At 41.1% G+C, this 21,227-nt stretch overlaps 1 protein-coding gene across 1 annotated transcript in view; it reads right to left on the reverse strand.

The window, feature by feature from the left end:
• Ino80 (INO80 complex ATPase subunit) overlaps positions 1–21,227 on the reverse strand; it is a 103,636-nt gene that overhangs the window by 31,701 nt on the left and 50,708 nt on the right. The window contains exons 22-27 of the mRNA XM_021179126.2: positions 20,926–20,993; positions 20,477–20,570; positions 19,002–19,173; positions 14,002–14,142; positions 8,154–8,379; positions 2,485–2,612 (exon numbers count right to left, since the gene is read on the reverse strand). Coding sequence (XP_021034785.1) covers positions 2,485–2,612; positions 8,154–8,379; positions 14,002–14,142; positions 19,002–19,173; positions 20,477–20,570; positions 20,926–20,993 — 829 coding nt within the window. The remainder of the gene's footprint in view (positions 1–2,484; positions 2,613–8,153; positions 8,380–14,001; positions 14,143–19,001; positions 19,174–20,476; positions 20,571–20,925; positions 20,994–21,227) is intronic.

The following is a 21,227-nucleotide window of genomic DNA, read 5'->3' on the forward strand; positions in this document are numbered from 1 at the left end:
GGAAAGAGAGGCCCATTGGACTTGCAAACTTTATATGCCCCAATATAGGGGAATGCCAGGGCCAAAAGAATGGGAATGGGTGGGTTGGGAAGTGGGGGGGAGGGTATGGGGGACTTTTGGGATAGCATTGGAAATGTAATTGAGGAAAATATGTAATAAAAATATTAAAAATTAAAAAAAAATGCCTACATTAAGAAATGAAGAGTGGGGCTGAAGAGATGGCTCAGTGGTTAAGAGCACTGACTGCTCTTCCAGAGGTCCTGAGTTCAAATCCCAACAACCACATGGTGGCTCACAACCACCTGCAATGGGATCTGACACCCTCCTCTGGTGTGTCTGAAAGTAAGTACAGTGTACTCATCTATATAAAATAAATAATTAAAAAAAAAATCAAGAGTGCTCTCAGAAAGATAACATAATGATTTATCTTAGGGCCCATGACCATCCTTAATCCAGAGGGATCCAAAGTCCTTTTCTGACTTACTTGGGCACCAGGCATATACATACATAGCCCCCCAAAAAGAAAGACTTTGCCACCTTTACCTAGCTCAGTGTGTATTGTTCTTTTTTTAATTAAAAGAAAAAGAAATATGTGTGTATGGGTGTTTTGCCTGCATATATGTCTGTGAACTACATTTGTGGGATGGCAGTGTAGGCCAGAAGAAGAGTGCTCGATCCTCTGTGGTTGGAATCAGAGATAGTTGTGAGCTGCCATGTAGGTGCTGGGAACTGAACCTGCAGAAGAGCTGCCAGTGATATGAACAGCTGAGCCCTTTCTCCAGCCTCTCTTTGTAATTCATAACAGCTGGCAATCACCACTTCACCTGTACTTTCCCCAACTCTTCAGGACGAAGCAAGTAGCACACAAGAACTAAGAAGAGCCTTATTGTAGGACTGGTACTTCCACTGTCTTAGCTATTGGCATCATTTGGTCTGCGAAGAGTGTGGGAGGTACAACAACAGTTCTTTTAGTTGAACTGCTATTAAAGCCTTACTGTACTTAAAATTTACACCACCAAACATGGCTGAGGATATCGCTTACCTAGCATATATAAATAAAGCCCTAGGCTCCACTTTCTGGGATGTATGTTGGGAAATATGAGACTGTCATGAACACCAACCAATCAAAAGAAAATATTTACAACAATGCTTAATCCCCTCTCTTATGCTAATACTTGTTAGGACTCTTCTATCATTTATAAATAGGTGATGTCGTGAAACAAATCGGAAAGTTTGTGGAGTTAAAAGTTAAAATTCAAGCACTGTGTGAAATCTAAGACTTAGAGATAAAATTGACTTCAGGTGTTGCTTATTATATCTCTTGCTAAAAGAAGTTGACTAATTATTAAAAGGAACCTGCCCCCAATGGATAAATTCCCTGTAAAATTCACCAAGCCAGCTCTGGCTTGCAAAAACAAAAACAAAACAAAACAAAACAAAAAAACCCTCCAAAGTTTCCCACTCCTTTTTAGGATAATGTTTTATTCTCTGTGTTTGTATATACGTGTGCATGCATAGATGCACATGTGAAGGTCAGTGGACAATTTGTGGGTTCTCAACCATGTGGGTTCTGGGGACTCAACAAAGGTCTTTAGACTTGGAGGCAAGTGCCCTTCTCTGCTGAGTCATCTCACTGGTCCAACCTTCCCTTTTGCTACTGTATTCATTCCTTCTGTATTACCATGGTTCTTATCCCCTTATTCTCAGATAGAAATAATCATGGTAATCTCTACTTAATTACTCCTTGAAATAGCAGGCTGGAACATAGAGCCTTTCATATATTAAACCCAAGTAAAAAAATACAAGCCATTTACACAGCTCTGATCACAGATACCTTAGCTTACTGCAACTTTCCTATAAGAGACTTCACTCTGTTGGTTTGTGATTATTTGTTCTTCTTCTATTGTTTCTATGTCTATGACATCTCCCGCGTCCACAAATAGTCATTTTTCAGACATGAAAATAGAGAGACCCTAAACATGTAAGTAACTAAACAAATAAAACATGTATCACGCTGTTGTCTTTGATGGCTAACACAGTGGTGAACCATGGCTATACATTAACATTACCTCAGGAGTCTTTAAATTTTAAATATCCTAGTTAATTCTCAGACCTCATTTCAATGTCTGCAATATATAGTCAAGATGAGAACCATTACACTTAACTCCGCCTGAATAGCTGCTACCTAGGTTTTTATATAAAAAGTCTGAATCCCCAATCCTGACTTCTATACAGAATTCAAGAGACTCCCAAGGCTGGGATCTGCTTTAAAACTATGGAATTCCTTTTCTAGTGAAAGAAAAGTTCTCTACTTCCCTGCTAGGGAAAAAATAGAAGTCCTCTGCATTATTGGTGGTGGGGTGGGGCACTCACTCTGCTCCTTCCATATATAAAACCACAAAAAGCTGGTATTAGTAGGGACACCAGATTCCTATCAAAATTAAATGTCAAAGACTCCTAGGTCCCCAAGGTTCCTTCTCCTACCTCCAGCAGGTCTATCATTCTGGTCATCTGAGAGTAGATAAGGACCCTATGTCCTTGAGACTTGAGCCGAGTCAACAGGACATCAAGGGCATACAGCTTTCCACTGTCAGTGATGAGGCTCTCCTTGCCTGGGGAGAAAAAAAGGGAGGGATGGAGGGAGGAAACTATTTAATTGAACAACAAATCACCCACTGCAAAGCTGTATGCAGCCAAAATTTCTATTATCAGGATGCTTGTCTCATGGGAACAGGAACGTGCTCTAGAGGCAGAATGGAAAGCTCTGCTAAATCCTGACTCCAGGGGTGATGAAGACACACCCTGAGAGGTGGAGATAGCTGCTCAGCGGACAGCACCTTTTAGATGTTTGAGCTTACTGAGTAGACACCAAGGATGCAGAGTTATTGTCAATGACAAGAACCGCGTTGTCAGTAACCTAGAAACTCTAGTCCTTTGTTAAATAAACTAGAAACTGGTTTCTTCAAAGTCTGTGCTTGTACTGTTTGAATGAGATTCATGAATAACTCCTCAGTTAGTAGACCTCTTTCCGAAAGATTAGCAGGTGTGGCTTTGTTAGAGAAAATGTCACTGGGGGTGGGGTTTGAGGTTTCCAAAGAATTTCCAAAGGCCATGTCAGGCCCAGTCTCTTTTCCTTTCTGCTTCCAACTTGTAGGAAAGATGTAAGCTCACAGCTACTACTGTGCCAGCACCATGTCTGTCTGCCTACTGCTATGCTCCTAGCCAGGCTGATCATGGACTCAGATTGCAAAACCGTAAGCATCTAAGTAAATGCTTTCTTTTATAAGTTGTATTTATCACCGAGTCTCTCCACAGCAACAGAACAGTAGCTAGTACAGTGGTTATATCCTCAAAGCATGAGAATATACTGGGATAAGGACAGCAGGCTGGAGACCATGTAAACTCTGCTATTAAAGCCTTACTGTACTTAAAATTTACACCACCAAACATGGCTGAGGATATCGCTTACCTAGCATATATAAATAAAGCCCTAGGCTCCACTAGGCAAATAAATGTGTCTACCATTGACACTCTACAATCCCAGGGCCATGTGCCTAGTATGTGTTCTTTCAGTGGGCCCTACTCCCAGGTTTTCAGAAAGAAGAGACTTTGAGTTTCTGTGAAATCAAACTGCTTTCACTCACTAACTTGTGTTTTCTCCTTCCTCTTCCCATATAAAACATATTTCAGCCAGAGATCTTTTAAGAACATTTAACTCACAAGTTCTCATCTTATCCATTCAGTACCATTCACTCATATCATACTCCAGGAAGGAGAGTTTCCTGTTTGCAGACCGTTCATAAACATGCCCTGAACAATTGCTGCAATAGAAGAGGAAGAAAGGAGGCTTGAGGGATTGCTTAAGAGTATATATGGAAGTGGCTGGGGAACACAGAAAAAGGGAAAAAACACAGAGAATTTTACACTGACAACTGCCTACCAAAAGTAGAGACAATACTAAGTCAAACCGTCTATCCTTAGTTTCCCAGGTTAAAGCCTGCTTTCTTCAGAGCTGCAAAGGCCAACTGTTGAGAGTGGTCCAAGAGTTCTCAACTGTCATTCTTGCCACTATTTGCCAAGTACACAATTATTGTCTACACCGAGTAAGAACGGATGTGCTGACAGCACCATAACAAATCACCAGCTGCTCTGTTTTTGCTACAAAGCTATGGGTCCTGGATGTTTACTCCTCTGCACTGCAGCCCGCCTTTTCCCACCTTCGGAATACTGCCAGGACACACTGCCCTGCCCTCCCGGCCGCTGAGGTCCACACCTTTGTTCAGCCTCTTTGTTTGCTCCTGTTTAGATTACTGAAATGTTCTTCTCTTTGCTGTCTCCTGACCAGCACAATCAAATGACTGCAGCAGGACCGGAGTGAGTGCTGAGCTCTCTCCTTGGCACCAGACAAGCAGGCCAGTGGAAATTCCTAGTCTCATCAGGCAGCCATGCTTTCTAAACAACTCACGAAGTTCCTTTCTCCTCACAGTTCCTTCTCTATGGCTTGTAAGGAGTCTCTTGATTTTGATAGCTTTTACTATTTCTGACAGACCTAGTCATCCTTTTGTTTTCCCTTTTTTAAAGCCATACATTTTTCAGTCACTGAAAGGGAGTGGGCAAAAAAGCTCTCCACATTTTTATAGTGCTTATGTCCTCTCTCCATTCAGGCACACCCCTTCAGAACAAACAGTAGAGCACACACAAATCTGTATGGTGTCTAGAATCTGAGAGGCATCAAGTGACTTTGTAATAAAAGATTTATTTTATGTGTATGTGTGCTGGCTAGTCTTATGTCAACTCGGCACAAGATAAGAGTTATCAGAAGGGCTGGAGAGAAGGCTCAGCTGACTGCTCTTCCAAAGGTCCTGAGTTCAATTCCCAGCAACCACATGGTGGTTCACAACCATCCATAACAAGATCTGATGCCCTCTTCTGGTGCATCTAAAGGCAGCTACAGTGTACTTATGTATAATAATAAATAAATCTTAAAAAAAAAAGTTATCAGAAATCAGAGAACCCCAAGTTGAGAAAAATGCCTCCATAAAATCCAGCTGTAATGCATTTTCTTAATTAATGATTGATGGGAAAGGGTCCAGCCTATTGTGCGTAGTGACACCCCTGGGCTGGTGGTCCTGGGTTTTATAAGAAAGCAGCCTAAGTAAACTATTATGAGCAAGCCAGTAAGCAGCACTCCTCTATGCCCTCTAGGTTCCTGTTCTAACTTCCTCCACTGTTGAACAGCAATGTGGAAGTATACACCAACAAACCTTATCTTCCCAGGTTGCTTTGGTCATGGTGTTTCATCACAGCAATACTAACCCTAAGACAGTATGAATATTTGCCTACATGTGTGTATGTATATTGCATATGTGCATGGTACTCATGGAGGTCAGAGGAGGGCACTGCAAATCCTGGAACTGGTGATCTGGACTTTTGTAAGCCACACTATGGGTGCTGGGAACTGAACCTGGATCCTCTGTAGGAACAGCAAATTCTCATAAGTTGGCAGCCTCCCTCTCCAGCCCCTTATTGACTTTGATTAAACAGTCTTCACACTTGCTGCTTCCCAGAGTTTCTTTACCTAGTTTGGTAACTAGGATGAACTCGTATTAGAAAGGTGAAGAGGGGGCTGGAGAGATGGTTCAGCGGAGAAGAGCACTGCTCTTCCGTAGGTCCTGAGTTCAAATCACAGCAACCACATGGTGGCTCACAACCACCCATAATGAGATCGGACGCCCTCTTCTGGTGCGTCTGAAGACAGCTACAGTGTATAATAAATCCTTGGGCTGGAGCAAGCAGGGACTGAGCAAGCAGGGTTGACTGGAGCGAGCAGAGGTCCTAAAAATTCAATTCCCAACAACCACATGAAGGCTCACAACCATCTGTACAGCTTCAGTGTGTACTCATATACATAAAATAAATAAATATATCTTAAAAAAAAGAAAGGTGAAGAGGTAAAGACACACATGCACACATACACACAAGTGCACATGCACACGAAGATGAACTCAAACATAACAGAAATAGCAAGTGTTGCCTGCTTGTGACTGAGGGAGGTGAACGCAGATGGACTAAATCTGGGTTGTTTTTGTTTTTTGTGGTGTTAGGGGTCAAACACAGGCTTCATGCATACAAGGTGAGTGCTATACAGTGAGCTACATCCTTAGACTAATTTGGACCCTTTGGGACTGTTTTGAAAGAAAAGGTCCCAAAGAAACAGACTTGATCCAAGAGGTTGAAACACTTAAAGAACCAAAAATATCTGAGTTCTCCAGTGAATGTGCTATACAGAACAAACCATATCCAGCATTTGTCCTTAGTGAGATATGCAGGAAAACAAGGCCTTTTTTTTTTTTTTTTTTTTTTACTGTCCACACTGGTATCTTTGGCGCCTGGCATACATCACTCAATTTTTAAGAGCTACCAAGGTGTGCTGTACAAAAGCACTACTTGTGGCAAAGCAGGGTAAACACCAGAAGCATAATTACTAAGAAATCAAGCAGATTCTGTCCAGCCAAACCCATCCTCAGCCCTTTCTTTAAAATAAGACCTTAAATCAGAACTATCTATTCTCTCACAATCTTTCCTGCAACCCTATGGTATTACATTTAAAAATAGGTTCTTACTGTCTACAGCTTTCAGTCACAAGACAAAAGATTAAATGTCTCTCTTTTCCAAGGAAAGAAGCCCTCTGAAGAGCTGAAACCTGCAGAAGCAATCAAAGTATGAAACTTATGAAATTTTGTTCAGTCTTTCAAAGAATGCAAAAGACTCCACCTTTCCCAGGGAAACAAAAAATGTAAAAGTATAGAAGAGATAAAACACAGGTTCAAATGATACCCTCCCTGCCCCCACCCCACCCCAGCTAGCCCACAGAGTACAATGGGGTCGGTGAGGAGCTTGTTGGTTCTCACAGTAAACAGCCAGTGAGGCTGGTGCTTTTTATCGATGCGAAAAGAACTCAGACACTTCCTGCTATTTAAACAAGGTCCATTTTTCTTTCAAAGAACAGGAAAAGCCACAAGAGATTTCCCACAGCGCCAGCAATAGGCCTTCTACTACTATACTGGGAACCAAAGAGCCAGAATGAAGGAAGAAGAAATGCAGTGCATCTTGCTTCTTTTGGTACCTATTCTTCATTCCCACTTGCATGTCTGGAGTGTCTGTTCTGTCCTGCTTTATGCTTGGGCTTTCCCTTAACTTTCCAATCACTTTTACCCACGGCTTTCATGTATTCTAAAGTCACTTCCAAGGCCATATGCAATGTAGGTTCCCAAACAGACAGCTTACAGTTAAAGCACCCCAAAGGGTACAAACAGGATGATAAAGCCTTCAGACAAGAAACAAAGACAAACAGGTCCTCACATTGGAATCCAGCTGTCACTTGACGCTCCCTTTTGAGAGTATAGTCCCTAGTATGCATCCATTAAATTTCAGTAATGATACGATCAGGACAGCAGAGAATTTGGACAACCAAGCCAACGCTGCAGGCTGCCAGCAGGTGTAAAGTGCATCAGCCTGTGAAGCCTCTGGGTTCAACTTCCTTAGTGCAGTCTCACTAAAGCCAAGATGAAAACCTAGTTTCCTTTCCATCCTGGACCTTGACCCAAGGGGGTCTGGGAATCTGCTAGTGTTTTGGCACAAAACACACTGTTTTTCCTCTTGCTATCATTTAGATCTCTAGACCTTGTGCTGGACACTGTTTATGCTACTTAACTAGGCTCTGTAGGAGTGACGACATTCTCATTCATTCCACTGGCAATGGCACAAAACAACTGCACTCATTCGACCTGAAGTCTTTCCTAAACTTTGTAAGGTTTTGTGGGGGTGTGTGTGTGGGTCCTCTGGTGAGGGCCTTGTGCATACTAGATAAGCACTCTACCCATAAGCACCCCAACCTTCTCCTGTTTAAAAAAGTGACATTACACTCTTCTTACCAAAGGAGAGTATTCAAGAACAAATCTAGAAACATTTCAATCATCATCTTTCCACTCAAGACACAAAGTACTCATATTTTTACCTATAAGTTACAGGTTAGGAGAGTCAGAAAACTCAGGAACTCCAAATACCAAACAACAAAAACTATCACATGGGCTTTCTCCCCCTTTCTCCTCTTGTCAAAGCTGTAAACATGCTCCAAAGAACAGAAAACTCACCTGGAATTCTGATGAAAGACCAGCCGTTCTGGGGTCTAATGCTCAGCAGCCCTCCAGTTGGCTCTGGGAAGAACTGGGATCCGCGACTCAGCCAATCCGTAGCCAGCTCAGGAGCCCCATTCAACAAACACTGCTTGGCAGCCAGACTCCCTCCTTCCTTCAGAACTCCTCTCTCATACTCTGCACTTCTGTCATTACAGTAAGAATCCAACGGCACTGCGGTGACCTGCAGGGTAAAATTCGCAGACAATAAAATGGCTCTTCTGCCAATTGTCACACACATCAAGCCTTTGAGGGAAATCAACTTTTTTTCCTTCTGAGATAGGCTCTCATGTAGCTCAGGCTGGCCTCCAAATTCTCAAGAAGCCACCTGAGTTGTCCTTTCACCTACCCAGTGGGGGTTAGAGCAAGTTTCAGGCTTGTGAATGCTGAGCTCTATCCCTAGGCCCACAACTCTGAAATCAGATCAATGTGAATAACCTCAGACTGGTGGCTTTATATTTCATCCTCTAGCATAGTAAGATGAAGGCAAAGACTAACTGTGAGAGCTTCTCTGGGCAAACTGGTAATCGCTAATCACATGAACCTGCAATCAAAAGATATAAAAAGAAACTGGTGCATGAAGATAAAGTAAGATTCTAGTCTGGATATCTACTCTCAATATACATTTACCACCCACTTATTACAAGTGCTATGGCCAGTGATGTCAGAAAGGAAGCCTGAGACAGACAGTGGTCAGAAAGGACTACAGTGTTTGTCTGACACACCTTAAGCTATCTTTAATGCCTTCATGGCAAAACTTCTTTGTTTCTCAACACTTCTCATGGATAAACCTAATGGAAAAAAAGGGAAACCCTCTTCCAAGCCATGCTGGAGAAGGAAAAAGGAACATAGGGGATAGAAGGAAGCAAACATCAATAAGCAACAGATTCATTCCTGGCGAGGGCAGAGACTGCACAAAACATCATTATATAGTACATATAGTACATCCCAATAAAACTAAAACATGGCCTTCCCAACGGAAAAAGAGTGCTTTGCCAATTTAGAAACACAGGCTTGCCTGTGATGTCATGTGGCAAGAAGACTGCTAAACATAACCTCTTGTTAACAAGTAAAGGCTGTACTAATCCACCAGTCCAAGATGATGAAAAAGCTAAAAACCCATTCACAGTAAGCAGTAAATAAGACAAAGCTTAAAAGCAGACAAAGAGATGGGGAGGTGGGAGGTATAAAGAGCGAGAGCCAGGGTGTGGGAGGGTCAGAGCACAGGGCATCTGTTGTACCAAGTTAGGCAGCTCTATTACTTCTTGGAACATAGGCTGCTATAAAGTCTGTTCTGCTGTGAACTGTTGGGTTTTCACATGTATCAGTCTTTATAGAGGAGTGATCCTCAACCTTAGATATGCTCCTTGATGGGAACAGATCACAGAGGTGACTCTAGAGACACCCCAGCCTCAGAAGCCGAGCTACACAATACAGCTAGCTGAATGTGGAGCTGCAGGTGCTTCTAAAAGCCACATGGTACCAAGAACAGAGAAACAGTCTCATTTATCAACAGCCAGATAAAAACACTAGTTGGCATGCAGAGAGGAACTGAGTCTGTTATGAAACAGTGCCATCTATGGCTCAGTTGCAAAATTACCTAAGGCCAGAGCAAAGAGCCAAGAGCTCCCAAGTTTAGTCAGGGTTGAAATGTTCCTGCAGACACATCTAGGGACCCTTACTGATTTCTTTCCTCCAGAGTATTTTTTGTTGTTGTTTTCCTTCACACTCACTGAGTCTTTCAATAGATTATTACAAAGATGGAAACACAAAGCAGGTTTACAAGAATGTCATCTCTCTGAAATGGCTTATCTACTCAGCAATCCAGCAGACTCTGGCCCAGAGCAGACATCTACCATGTAGGATGTTAGTCACATCACCTCAAAATAGATATCACAGCTGTGCTTCTATAAAATGACTAAATGTCTGACCTTAGGGGAAGGTTCTGCAATATGTTCAAACACCATGCACCCCAGAATGAGTAAAACTCTACATTTTTTCTTCCTGACTGCATTACCTTCTCCAAATGGAGAGTGAACTCAAGGACTTACTCATGTTAGATAATCCTTCTTCCACTGAGCTACATCCCTAGACGCTTTATGGTTTTGGGAAGCCGACCTCTCAAGCAGCCTAGCTAGCCTGAAACTCATATTCCTCCTGCCTTAGCTTTCCAAGTTCTGGGGTACTGGATAGTGGAAACTAACACTGGTATATTTTACCCTAAAACACAAATCCTCTACCTTCTCTTGACTTTCTGGAATGAAAAGTAACTCAGCGTAGAATTAAGACTTTGGGCCATAATCTCAAGATGGAAAATCAGACATTAGATGCTCAGAATGAAGGAAAAGGGAAGGAGAGTGACACAGGCCCAATGCTCTCCTGCTAAGGACTCAGATTTAGGCACTCTTAGCAGTTTAAAAAGCAAAACCTTTCAGTTATAAACTTTCACCAAGATTTCATTTTTTGCTGACATCCACATCCAGGGCTGAATAAAAGGCAACTTCTTTCTTTAATGTGTATGTTTTCCTAACATGTATGCATATGTACTACGGCTGTGCCTAGTGCACATGAAGTCAAAAGAGGGGAAGAGATTCCTTAGAACTGGAGCAATCAGTTGTAAGCCATCATGAAGGTGCAGGGAATCTAGCTAAAGACACAATTCTTAATGATTTTTTTTAAAGTTTTTGATAAGGTTTGATGATGAGCCCTGGTTCAAGATATATGTGAACTTATAGAATATCATGGTCTAAGTATGTGAGCAGTATATTTTGGAGGTCTAAAAGAGCAAAACACTCCATTTCTACTTAGATTAAATCCTACTTCTACGTTAGCTCCAACCTAGACAGCTTATTCTGCAAACTCTGATGGTGTAGGTGTAGGAGCGATGAGGCAGGAAAGAACATTCTTCCCTCCACCCAATGGGAATGCACACTGTGTCTAGTTCAGGCATGTCTAACCTGTGCTTGCAGGCCAGATGCAGTCATGGATAGCTACAAATACAATGTAACTCTTTTGTTTGTGACAGCATCATATCACAATGTCTAAAGGTTGTGCCCCTTGCAACTTGCACATGCAAACCCCATGCCTTGCTTCATTAACCTCCTAAGTTACTGTAGTTTGATGCTTCATCAAGCACTTAAGGCGTCCTTCCTGACACGTGTTCCTGCTCCAGCTGTGGGACACTTCTGGGTTTGGTAAGATGAATAACCAGGGTCTTCCTTACTCTGCTAATCACCTACAACTATTTCTCAGCTATTGATAAATAGCTCCTTCTTTAATGGCAGTTATCCCAGGACATGAACCAGAGAAATTGACTTCAAGTAGCAGTAGGCCAGTCAAGGATCCAAGGACAACAATTTCTCTCTCCTCACTAAATGTTTAAGGTCAATAGAATGGACGGCATCTTATGAAGTGTTGCTTTATTGGACCCTAGTTTTGAGATGAAAGATGAAACCTAGTTATGTGTATAAAATATTCAGACATGGTTAGAATCCTCATGTCCCCACAATCAAGTAATGATGCCTACTTCAGGTTCAGCACGTGCTACACAATAAAACTTTACAAGCACGAGGCAAGAGAATGTGTGGGGAAGAGGGCAGTGATGATACCACATTTGCACTGACTAAAACTTCCTTCAAGCCAAATTTTTCTTCCTGTGTAGTATAGTAGCCCTTACTGTACTGGAACTAGCTCTGTAGACTAGGCTGGCCTCAAAAGGTGTGCATCACCACTACTAAACTACATTTATTGTTCTTTAGAGAAAGAACACAGTCACATATGGCAATTTAGACTTCAAGCTAGCTCCTGTAAAAACATTGTGTTTTCTCTGATTTTCTCTTTCTTTGCTTGTGAGACAAGGCTTGACTTGAATTCACAGCACTCTTGTCTTTTTTTTTTAAGGTTTATTTATTTATTATATGTAAGTACTCTGTACCTATCTTCAGACACTCCAGAAGAGGGAGTCAAATCTTGTTACGGATGGTTGTGAGCCACCATGTGGTTGCTGGGATTTGAACTCAGGACCTTCAGAAGAGCAGTCGGCACTCTTAACCGCTGAGCCACCTCTCCAGCCCTAGCCCTCTTGCCTTAAACACCCAAATGTCAGAGTGATGGGGATGTAAGTCTTCCTGCTTCAGGCCGGGACTGTACTTTATTATTTTTGTTGGTTTAAATTTCTGATTTTGGGAAGGCTGTTTTTGAGTGACACTGGTAATAGAGATTTGGGAAGTCTTGAAATGTAACAAAATTTTTATGTGCATAAATACAATTTTTAGTAGTTTTAATTGGCTTTATGACATACTAGGAATAATAGTTTTGGCACTTCTCTTTCAGAAACCTAAGCTTCCTCTCTTAGGATCTTGGTACAGAGATCAGGTTAAAAGAGAATGAAATCAGCCATGTAGCAGTGAAGCCTGAGGCTGCTTTCTACACAAGTACTTGGCTTTAGATACTTTCTATAAAAAATACACTTTCCTAATCAACTATCATCCTAAGATTTCTCCAGAGAGACAGCAATACTTTCTCCATAAACACCCAGCAAACAGGGCAGAGAGTGGCATGAGAGTTAGGTTCACACAGCACAGGACCTTAGACAGAACCTAAGCAGGCAGTAGTCCACAGGACTCAGTACACAGCAAGCATCTTAAGAGAGAAATCTAAGCAGGCAGCAGCACACAGAAATCACATTTCATTGCTATTCATCTTCTTCTAGACCCTTTGTCAGACTGTCTTTTTGGTACATTTATATAAAGTATGCAAGCTGATAAAAATAATGGCAAATAAATGTTTCCAAGAAGACCTAAAACTTTCCTCTTTGGATGAGTCTGTGAAAACTTAGGATGGGTTGAGCAACAAGATAAAAGCACAAAAGGAAGGCGCTCCTTGGCTAACTGCTCTTCCTGGAGCAAAAGAAAACAGCAAGGTGGGAAAACAGAAAATGTGGTTCTTTTCTCTAAACACTGAGTTTGGTCACATCGCTATTCTGCCTTTCTTCCTTCACATACCTCTTCATGGACTATGGAAGAATTTTTGTCTGGCTATGATCAATGAGGAAAGGAAGGAAGTAGAAGACATAGGCAGAGTACCCAATCCAATGAACCAAAGGAAACCTTTCAGGGCCTTTTTTTCAGCAATCTTGGGAGTTCTGCTGTGATAAATAGGATATGGGAAGACAGAAATGCTCAAAGCTGAAACCACAGCAGAAATACTACCAGCCCTCCCTCCCCCCAGCAAAGTTTTAACTACTGAATGGTTAGTACAAGCATTAGTTCAATGTTCAGGCAGAGCCCACCTGGGAACACTGGTAAACTGCCTGATCCTGGACTGTATTGAGATAAGGCCAGAAAGAATCTTCAAATAATTGAGCCAGAATCCTATGACCTTAATAAAACCTCAAAGCAGGTGACAATGGCTTCCTTCCTTTTCTCTGATCCTGCTAAGGACTGATGTACTCAACAAGCCGCTGGCTCCAGTACAGTTTACAGTCTCTGGCTTAATCAAAAGTAGCAACCATTACCATACAATCATTTTCAAATCTGCACAATTCAAGGTGAGAAGTGCTGTCTTAGGAAAGACAGGATCATGGATATTCTCCATTTTTAATATTCTTTGACATGGGGTTTTACTATGTAATTCAGTCTTGCCTTGAACTCACAAGATTCCCATGTCTTAGGATCAAAAGTGAATAACCACACCCAGCCCTTCTCTTCTTACAAAATAAGACTGAACAGCTTAGAAACTGTCCCTTGAGTACTAGCTCATTCTTACAGGATAACTGCTTTCATTCCTTCCCTCCTGCGGCACTTACTCGTGGACTGGCCACACACAAAAAAGACGGCAGCTCAGTGAGGAGGCAGCAACGAAGTGAGGACGTAGCTGATCTCCGCTGATGGACAACATGGTCTGAGTAGCCACTCACTGCTTTACAGTGGCTGCTGAAAACAAGAGACTAAAAAAAAAAAAAAAAAAAACCAACAAAATTAGTGTAAGGACAATTACTGTTAATGAGTCATATACTATTCAACTTAAAAGAACTATTTTTCTTGGCCAATACTATTATATCTAAACAACCACAAATTAGAACCAAACATACAGTACGTAGTTTAGGCCCACATTAATTTCAAAATGCAGTTTTATTAGTATACTGAAACAAATGTCATTCTAATTCTACTTTCAGAAGAGGTATTTCAGACAAAATACTATGAGTACTAAGTTTGTTATAACTACAGATGTAAACTCAAGCCATGATGATTAAGACTATGTTCATCTAAATTTTCTCTTAATATAAAATCAGGTGCTAACAGCATCATGTGGTTCTAGCAAAGATGGTCCTTTTTGAGACAGTGTAGCCTTTGAGGGCCCAGAATTCTTTATGTAGAACAAGCTAGTCTTCAAGTCACAGAGAACCACCTGCTGCTGCTTTCTGAGTGCTGGGATTAAAGGTGTGTGCTACAATATCCTGCCAACAGTGATCCTTTTTGAGACAAGTTGCATTATGCTATCATCTCTGGCCTAGATATAACTCACTGGGTAGATCAGGCTGGCCTCAAAACATGTGGTAACCTTCCTGTCACTGTCCCCCAAGGGCTGAAGAAAGCAAACATATACCACCACGTGCTGATTGTTTTTCTTATTTACACAGAGACAGGAATAAAAATGTTCATGAACAGGAAACAACCTCTCTTTAGCCTCCATCAGACAACCATTCAAAAACATTAACTACCAGGGCTGGAGAGATGCTCAATGGTTAAGAGCATTAGCTGCTCTTCCAGAGGACCTAGCACCCGTGTCACAGCTTACAACTGTCTATAACTCCAATTCCAGGGATCTAACAACTTCATACCAATACACATGAAATAAAATGAAACAAATTATATATATTTAACTACCCAAAGAGAAATAAATTAATCTGAAAAAAAAAGTTTTCTAAAAAAATTCCTTGGGGATTGTTTTGGGAGGGGTTCACTAGCACTTCCTTGGCACTACAAACAGATATGAACATCAAATATCTTACTCCCCTGGGAATGGGACAAGAGCTCCTCAAAGTTCAAAGAAGATGAAAATGTTGCCTGTTTTGTACTCTGATATAAGGTTCAGCTTATCCATTGTGCAGTTGGTATAATACTTACCTAGCATGCATGAGGTTAAATATTCAAACTGCAGCAACAGAAAAAGACTAGGTGTGAAGGAGGAAGACTACACAGTCAAGGTCATTCTTGGCTACACAGTGAATTCTAGGCAAACTTGAGCAACATGAAACTGTATTTAAAAGTATAAATTCTTCACTCAAATTTGAGTGATATTCTATCAGGGACTGAGAACGCTGCTCAGGGTTAGAGTACTTGCCTATCACAAACAAGGACTTGGGTCCCATCCACCAGCACCTTCAGTGTTTCTAATCACTTTATTACAAAGGTAGGCCCACAGAGCTCTGACAAGCCTAGTCCCGTGCAGGTCTAACATGTTTTGTCTTTTCTATACATGCTGAGAAGTAAGGTACACTACCTCAGAAGTTTAACTAATGCACAGACAGTGAAGCCACAGCTGTCTCATATTGTTGATTGTTCTATTCTTGATTTCTCAGAAGTGTACTTCTGACATTAGTAGTAAGTCCTCATACCCTCCTGGGATTTGAGGAGACCAGACAGAGGCCTACCATATTCAGCTTTTTTCAGGAGTAGTTCAGAACTGGTAGTTGGGACACTCACAGGCATTCAACCATCTCTGTCTAGTTACTCAAGTAACTCAACACCTACCCTAATGACATTTGAATATTTACTACCATCTGACCAACAGTTACACTATCTCTAAGCTATCTTCACTTTCAGTATTCTCCTAGAGCAAAACTCAGCAGAAGTCTATTATATTTACAGACTGAAAAAACATAAAAGAATGAACATTTTCTCCAACTTCTCCCTTCCAACAATGTAGTTATTATTATGAAGGGAATGAAAAGAGCTGGAGAGATAGCTCCAGCTACTTTGGTCTTCCAGAGGACATGGGCTCAATTGCCTGCCTGCATGTGTGTGTGCCTGCATTCATTCATGTGAGTTTTGCCCTCTTCTGGCCTCCATGTGGTACTCAGATGTACATGCAGGCAAGAATACACACAAAATGAAATAAAACCTTTTAAATGAAAGGATGTCAAAACACATCAAAAGGATCAATAAAATATTGGGCTAGGCAGTGGAGGCTCACACCTTTAATCCTAGCACTTGGGAGGCAGAAGCAGGTGAATCTGAGTTCAAGGCCACTCTGGTCTACAGACTGAGTTCCAGAATAGCCAAGGCTACATACACAGGGAAACCACGAATCAAAAAAGAAACAAGCAAACATACTAACATCCCCCCGCGAACCCCCCCCAAATAAATAAATAAATAAATAAATGGAAACATCATCAGTCCCTTTCTAGCGGAAAAAAAATCTACTTAGCAACTAATAAATGTACACCATAATCGATCTATCTATCTTCCTTCCTTCCTTTTTCTTTTTCTTTCTTTCTTTTTCTTTTCTCTTTTTAAAAGATTTATTTTTTGTTTTTCAAGATATGGTTTCTCTATATAGCACTGTCCTGTAACTCTCTCTGTAGACCTGGTTGGTCTCAAACTCACAGAGATCTACCTGCCTCTGCCCCCCAAATTAAAAGCATGTGTCACTATACCTGGCAAAAGTTGTATTTTGTCTTTTACACTGTGTGTGCGTGTGCATGTGTGTGTGTATGTGTTTCTGTGTTTGGTGTATACATACATGTGTAGGCAACATGTACCATGTTATATGTATAGATGTCAAAGGACAACTTGCAGGAATCATTTTCCTCCTTGTACCATGTTGGTTCTAGAGATGGAACTCAGGTCCTCAGGTTTCTCGGCAAGTGCCTGTACAGTTTCTGTAGCCCTGTTAAAAGCCTACATATTCAACTGCTGTAAGCTGAGTGGCTCAGAGAAATTCAGGCACTTTTAGATTTTACAATTAAAAAATTCACAAACTGGAGCCAGGCATGGTGGCACACTCCTTTAATTCCAGCATTTGGGAGACAGAAGCAAGCAGATTTCTGAGATTGAGATTGAGCCTGATCTAAAAAGTGAGTTCTAGGACAGCCAGGGCTACACACAAAAAAAAAATCCCTGGATAGATAGATAGTTTAACATATCCTATATATAGCTAATACCATGACATCTGTTGCTAAAGACAGTATTAAATGACAATCAATAATGACACTTGGAAGCCGGGCGTGGTGGCGCACACCTTTAATCCCAGCACTTGGGAGGCAGAGGCAGGCGGATTTCTGAGTTCGAGGCCAGCCTGGTCTACAAAGTGAGTTCCAGGACAGCCAGAGCTATACAGAAAAACCCTGTCTCGAAAAAAAAAAACAAAAAATGACATTTGGTTTCTGAAAATCATCATTTCTGACAAGGTCTTTAAATGAATATAGCTTAAAAAACGATTCCATCTCGGGATAGGGTATTTTCTATAGTTCTAGTTTTCATCTTTAAGTAAAAGATTAAAAAAAAAAACAACTCTCAGGACATACACTATCGGAGCTTACATTAATAGCTGAACACATGTTTACTTTTTACTTTTTTCCCTCAAGGGTATAAATAAATATGGACAATGGACAGTGTGAAGTTTCTTCCCCTGCCTCTCCCTACCAAGCCTAAAAGCAAAACCTGGTTTTACTCTATACTGAATATATATCCTAACTCTGTCTTACATAAGAAAGTATTACTCTTTTATTATTCTTATCTATGTATATGCATGTATGGTATGTATGTATGTATGTATGTATGTATTTGGGTGGGTGTAGACCAGATGCTGACATTCAACTGCTTCTCCATCTTGCTGTTTTGCAATGTGTGTGTGTGTGTTGCACAACTTGCTGGATCTAATTCATCATCTGAGGATTACACTCAGATTCTTGAGGGTCAACTCGGGTTCGCAGGTGTAGGAGCAAGCTCCGTTTCCACTGTACCCACCTGTCACACCCACATTACAAACAACTTGTCCCACTAAATCTGGATCTGCCTCACACATACATCTACCAGAAGGAAGAGGAGAAGGCGGGAAGAGGAGGAGAAGAAAATAAAGGCAAACTATATATGAAGGGATAGTTAACATTTTCTTCTGTAAGTCTGTACATGCAATTTCTGCTACCCATGTACATATCTACCAGACATTGATAAAACTATTCTTTGTTGAGACAGGGTAGCATAGGCTGGCTTCAAGCACTATGGAGCAGAGGATGAACTTGAACTCTTGCGTCCACCTGCACAGTACTGGGATCTGATATGTATATACCAACATCAACAGCTAGCACATTCTTGGCAGGAGTCATGAGCAAATTTTAATTCAGACATTATGTGCTACATACATTTTTTTTTATGTATTTATACATGGAGCCTCAAGCAAATAATTCCTAAGAAAAATTAAACATGGGCAAATGGCAAACTACTACAACAGCTGCAGGCCTATTGTTATTTTTTATTTGTAGACTGGGTCTCACTAAATTGCCCAAGCTGACTCTGAACTCATAGTCCTCTTGTCCCAGCCTTCTACACTCCAGACACATGCAGGCAAAACTACCAACATAGAAGATAAAAATAAAGGAAATATTTAAAGAAAGTAAGCCAAGCAGTTGTTCACTACAACGGAGTTATTATATACAGAGCATTTAAACTTCCACATGATATGTTCTAACTCAATACATAGTACAAGCTCCTCAGAGCATTGGGTACTTGAGGACATCATTTAACATCTTTAGTAATGCAAAGAGAAGGGAAGTAAGCAGACAGTGCACAGATAGCGGCTTACCTTCAACAAAGGGCAGCTGCAAAGGTTGGGGAAGGAAAGTGGGAAATCAACTCCGAGAAGAAAATCCTTGTTTCTCAGATAGCTCTGATGACTCGTCCCATCCGGCTCTGCCCAAGAGCGCAGCTGGTGGAGCCTGTAGGAGGCTTTCAGAGATAGGAAAAGAGCTAACCACCTGAAACAAATAGAGAAATGTGCACACTCAGTGCTCCTAGGAACTTTGGGAGTTTGCAACAAGAATCTATCTCATTACCATACATCCTTTGTAGATCTTGAGCATTTTGGAAACAATTCCTTCAAACATTCAGATAAAGCCATTTCATGCTTTTGCTCTACATATTACTTGACATGATTTGTTTACAAAATAAAATGTTCTATAAAACCACAACAAAAAGTAAACAAATACAAAAATATTCAAAAGCATTTATCTCTACTGTAAAAACACAGCATAAAAACCATCTTATCGGGGAGACAATAATTCCCAGTGAGTTATCTAATACATTAAAAACACTGTAATAGGGGCTGGAGAGAAGGCTCAGCGGTTAAGAGCACTGACTGCTTATTTGGAGGACCCAGGTTCAATTTCTAGCAGCTTCATGACAGTTCACACCTGTCTATAACACCCTCACACAGACATACATGCAGGCAAAACACCAATCAACATTTCCTAAAAAGTTATAAATAAATTCAATAATGTAATAAAATCAGTGAAAGCCATTTTGCAAACAAAAACGCAGAGCTAAATTTTCCAGAATGCTTGATGCTTGAAACCACAGGGTGGCTCACAACCACCCATAATGAGATCTGACGCCCTCTTCTGGTGTGTCTGAAGACAGCTACAGTGTACTTATTTATAATAATAAATAAATCTTTGGGGCCGGAGCGAGCAGGGACTGAGCAAGCAGGGTTGACTGGAGTGAGCAGAGGTCCTAAACATTCAATTCCCATCAACCACATGAAGGCTCACAACCATCTGTTCAGCTACAGTATACTCACATACATTTTTTAAAAATTATTAAAGAAAAATAAAAGTAATTCTTTAAATAAAAAGGATGTTTGTTTATTATTTATTTATTTAATGTATATGACTACACTGTTTCTGTCTTCAGCCACACTAGAAGAAGGCATCAGATCCTATTATATCTTGTAAGCCACCATGTGGGTGCTGGGAATTGAACTCAGGATCTTTGGAAGAGCAGTCAGTGCTCTTACCTGCTGAGCCATCTCTCCAGCCCATAATCCTTTTTTATTGGTGGGTAGGATGAGGTTTCATGTAGCAAAACCTGTTTCCAACACCCAATTCCCCTGCCTCAGCCTCCAAGATTACAGGTATGTATCATTCCTAGGTCATCAAAAAAAAAAATACTAATGGGGGGGGGGGCAGACGGTGTAATACTGACTATCTCACTTCTCATAATTACATGTTGTCCCTGCCTATTCCCAATGCTCTTCCATCAAACAGTAAGCAAACTTCTCACCTGGCCAAAAGTCCCTGAAGCATGAGGTTTGCCATTTCTGCTGGCGAGACATCAATAAATCGAAGGAAAGAAAAACAGCTTCCTTCATTAATACCTGGAAAATCAAAGAACAATCCTGACCCTTAGGGATCCTGTTTCTGCAACCCATGTGCAGGAGGTTTCATGTAGCACAACCTGTTTCCAACACCCAATTCCGATGACAGGAGGGCTACCACAGGCAGCATTCACCAGGGTGGCAGAGATCTGAACTCCAGTTCTGACACTAGTGCAGCAAATGCTAATGCTCCATTCTAAGTCACCTCCCTAGACACTAATTGAACAGTCTTATTTTTAATCAAAATAAAAGCCCAAACCATTACTAGTACAAAACAAAATTTGTCCACAGGCAAAATTAAGAACACCCTGGTAAATCCCAAATACACTTTCCTTCCAAAGATCAAAATGCCTACCTTTCCTATGGAAGAGAGACTGCTGGATATAGTCTGGTGCAAACGGAGAGAGAAGAACCTTCAACCACCTGTAAAGTAAGTAATTAAAGTAACTCTCAAGGGAAATAAAAGTATTGGAAGGATAATTAAACTGGAGGGTCCAAAATAAGAAAAATCTTTTTAGACTATTTCTACACAAAAGAAAGTTCTTTGCCAGGCCAGTTGTGGTGGCACACACCTTTAATCCCAGCACTTGGGAGGCAGAGGCAGGCGGATTTCTGAGTTCGAGGCCAGCCTGGTCTACAGAGTGAGTTCCAGGACAG

Source organism: Mus caroli, chromosome 2 (assembly GCF_900094665.2).
Source record: "Mus caroli chromosome 2, CAROLI_EIJ_v1.1, whole genome shotgun sequence".
Classification (NCBI taxonomy): domain Eukaryota; kingdom Metazoa; phylum Chordata; class Mammalia; order Rodentia; family Muridae; genus Mus; species Mus caroli.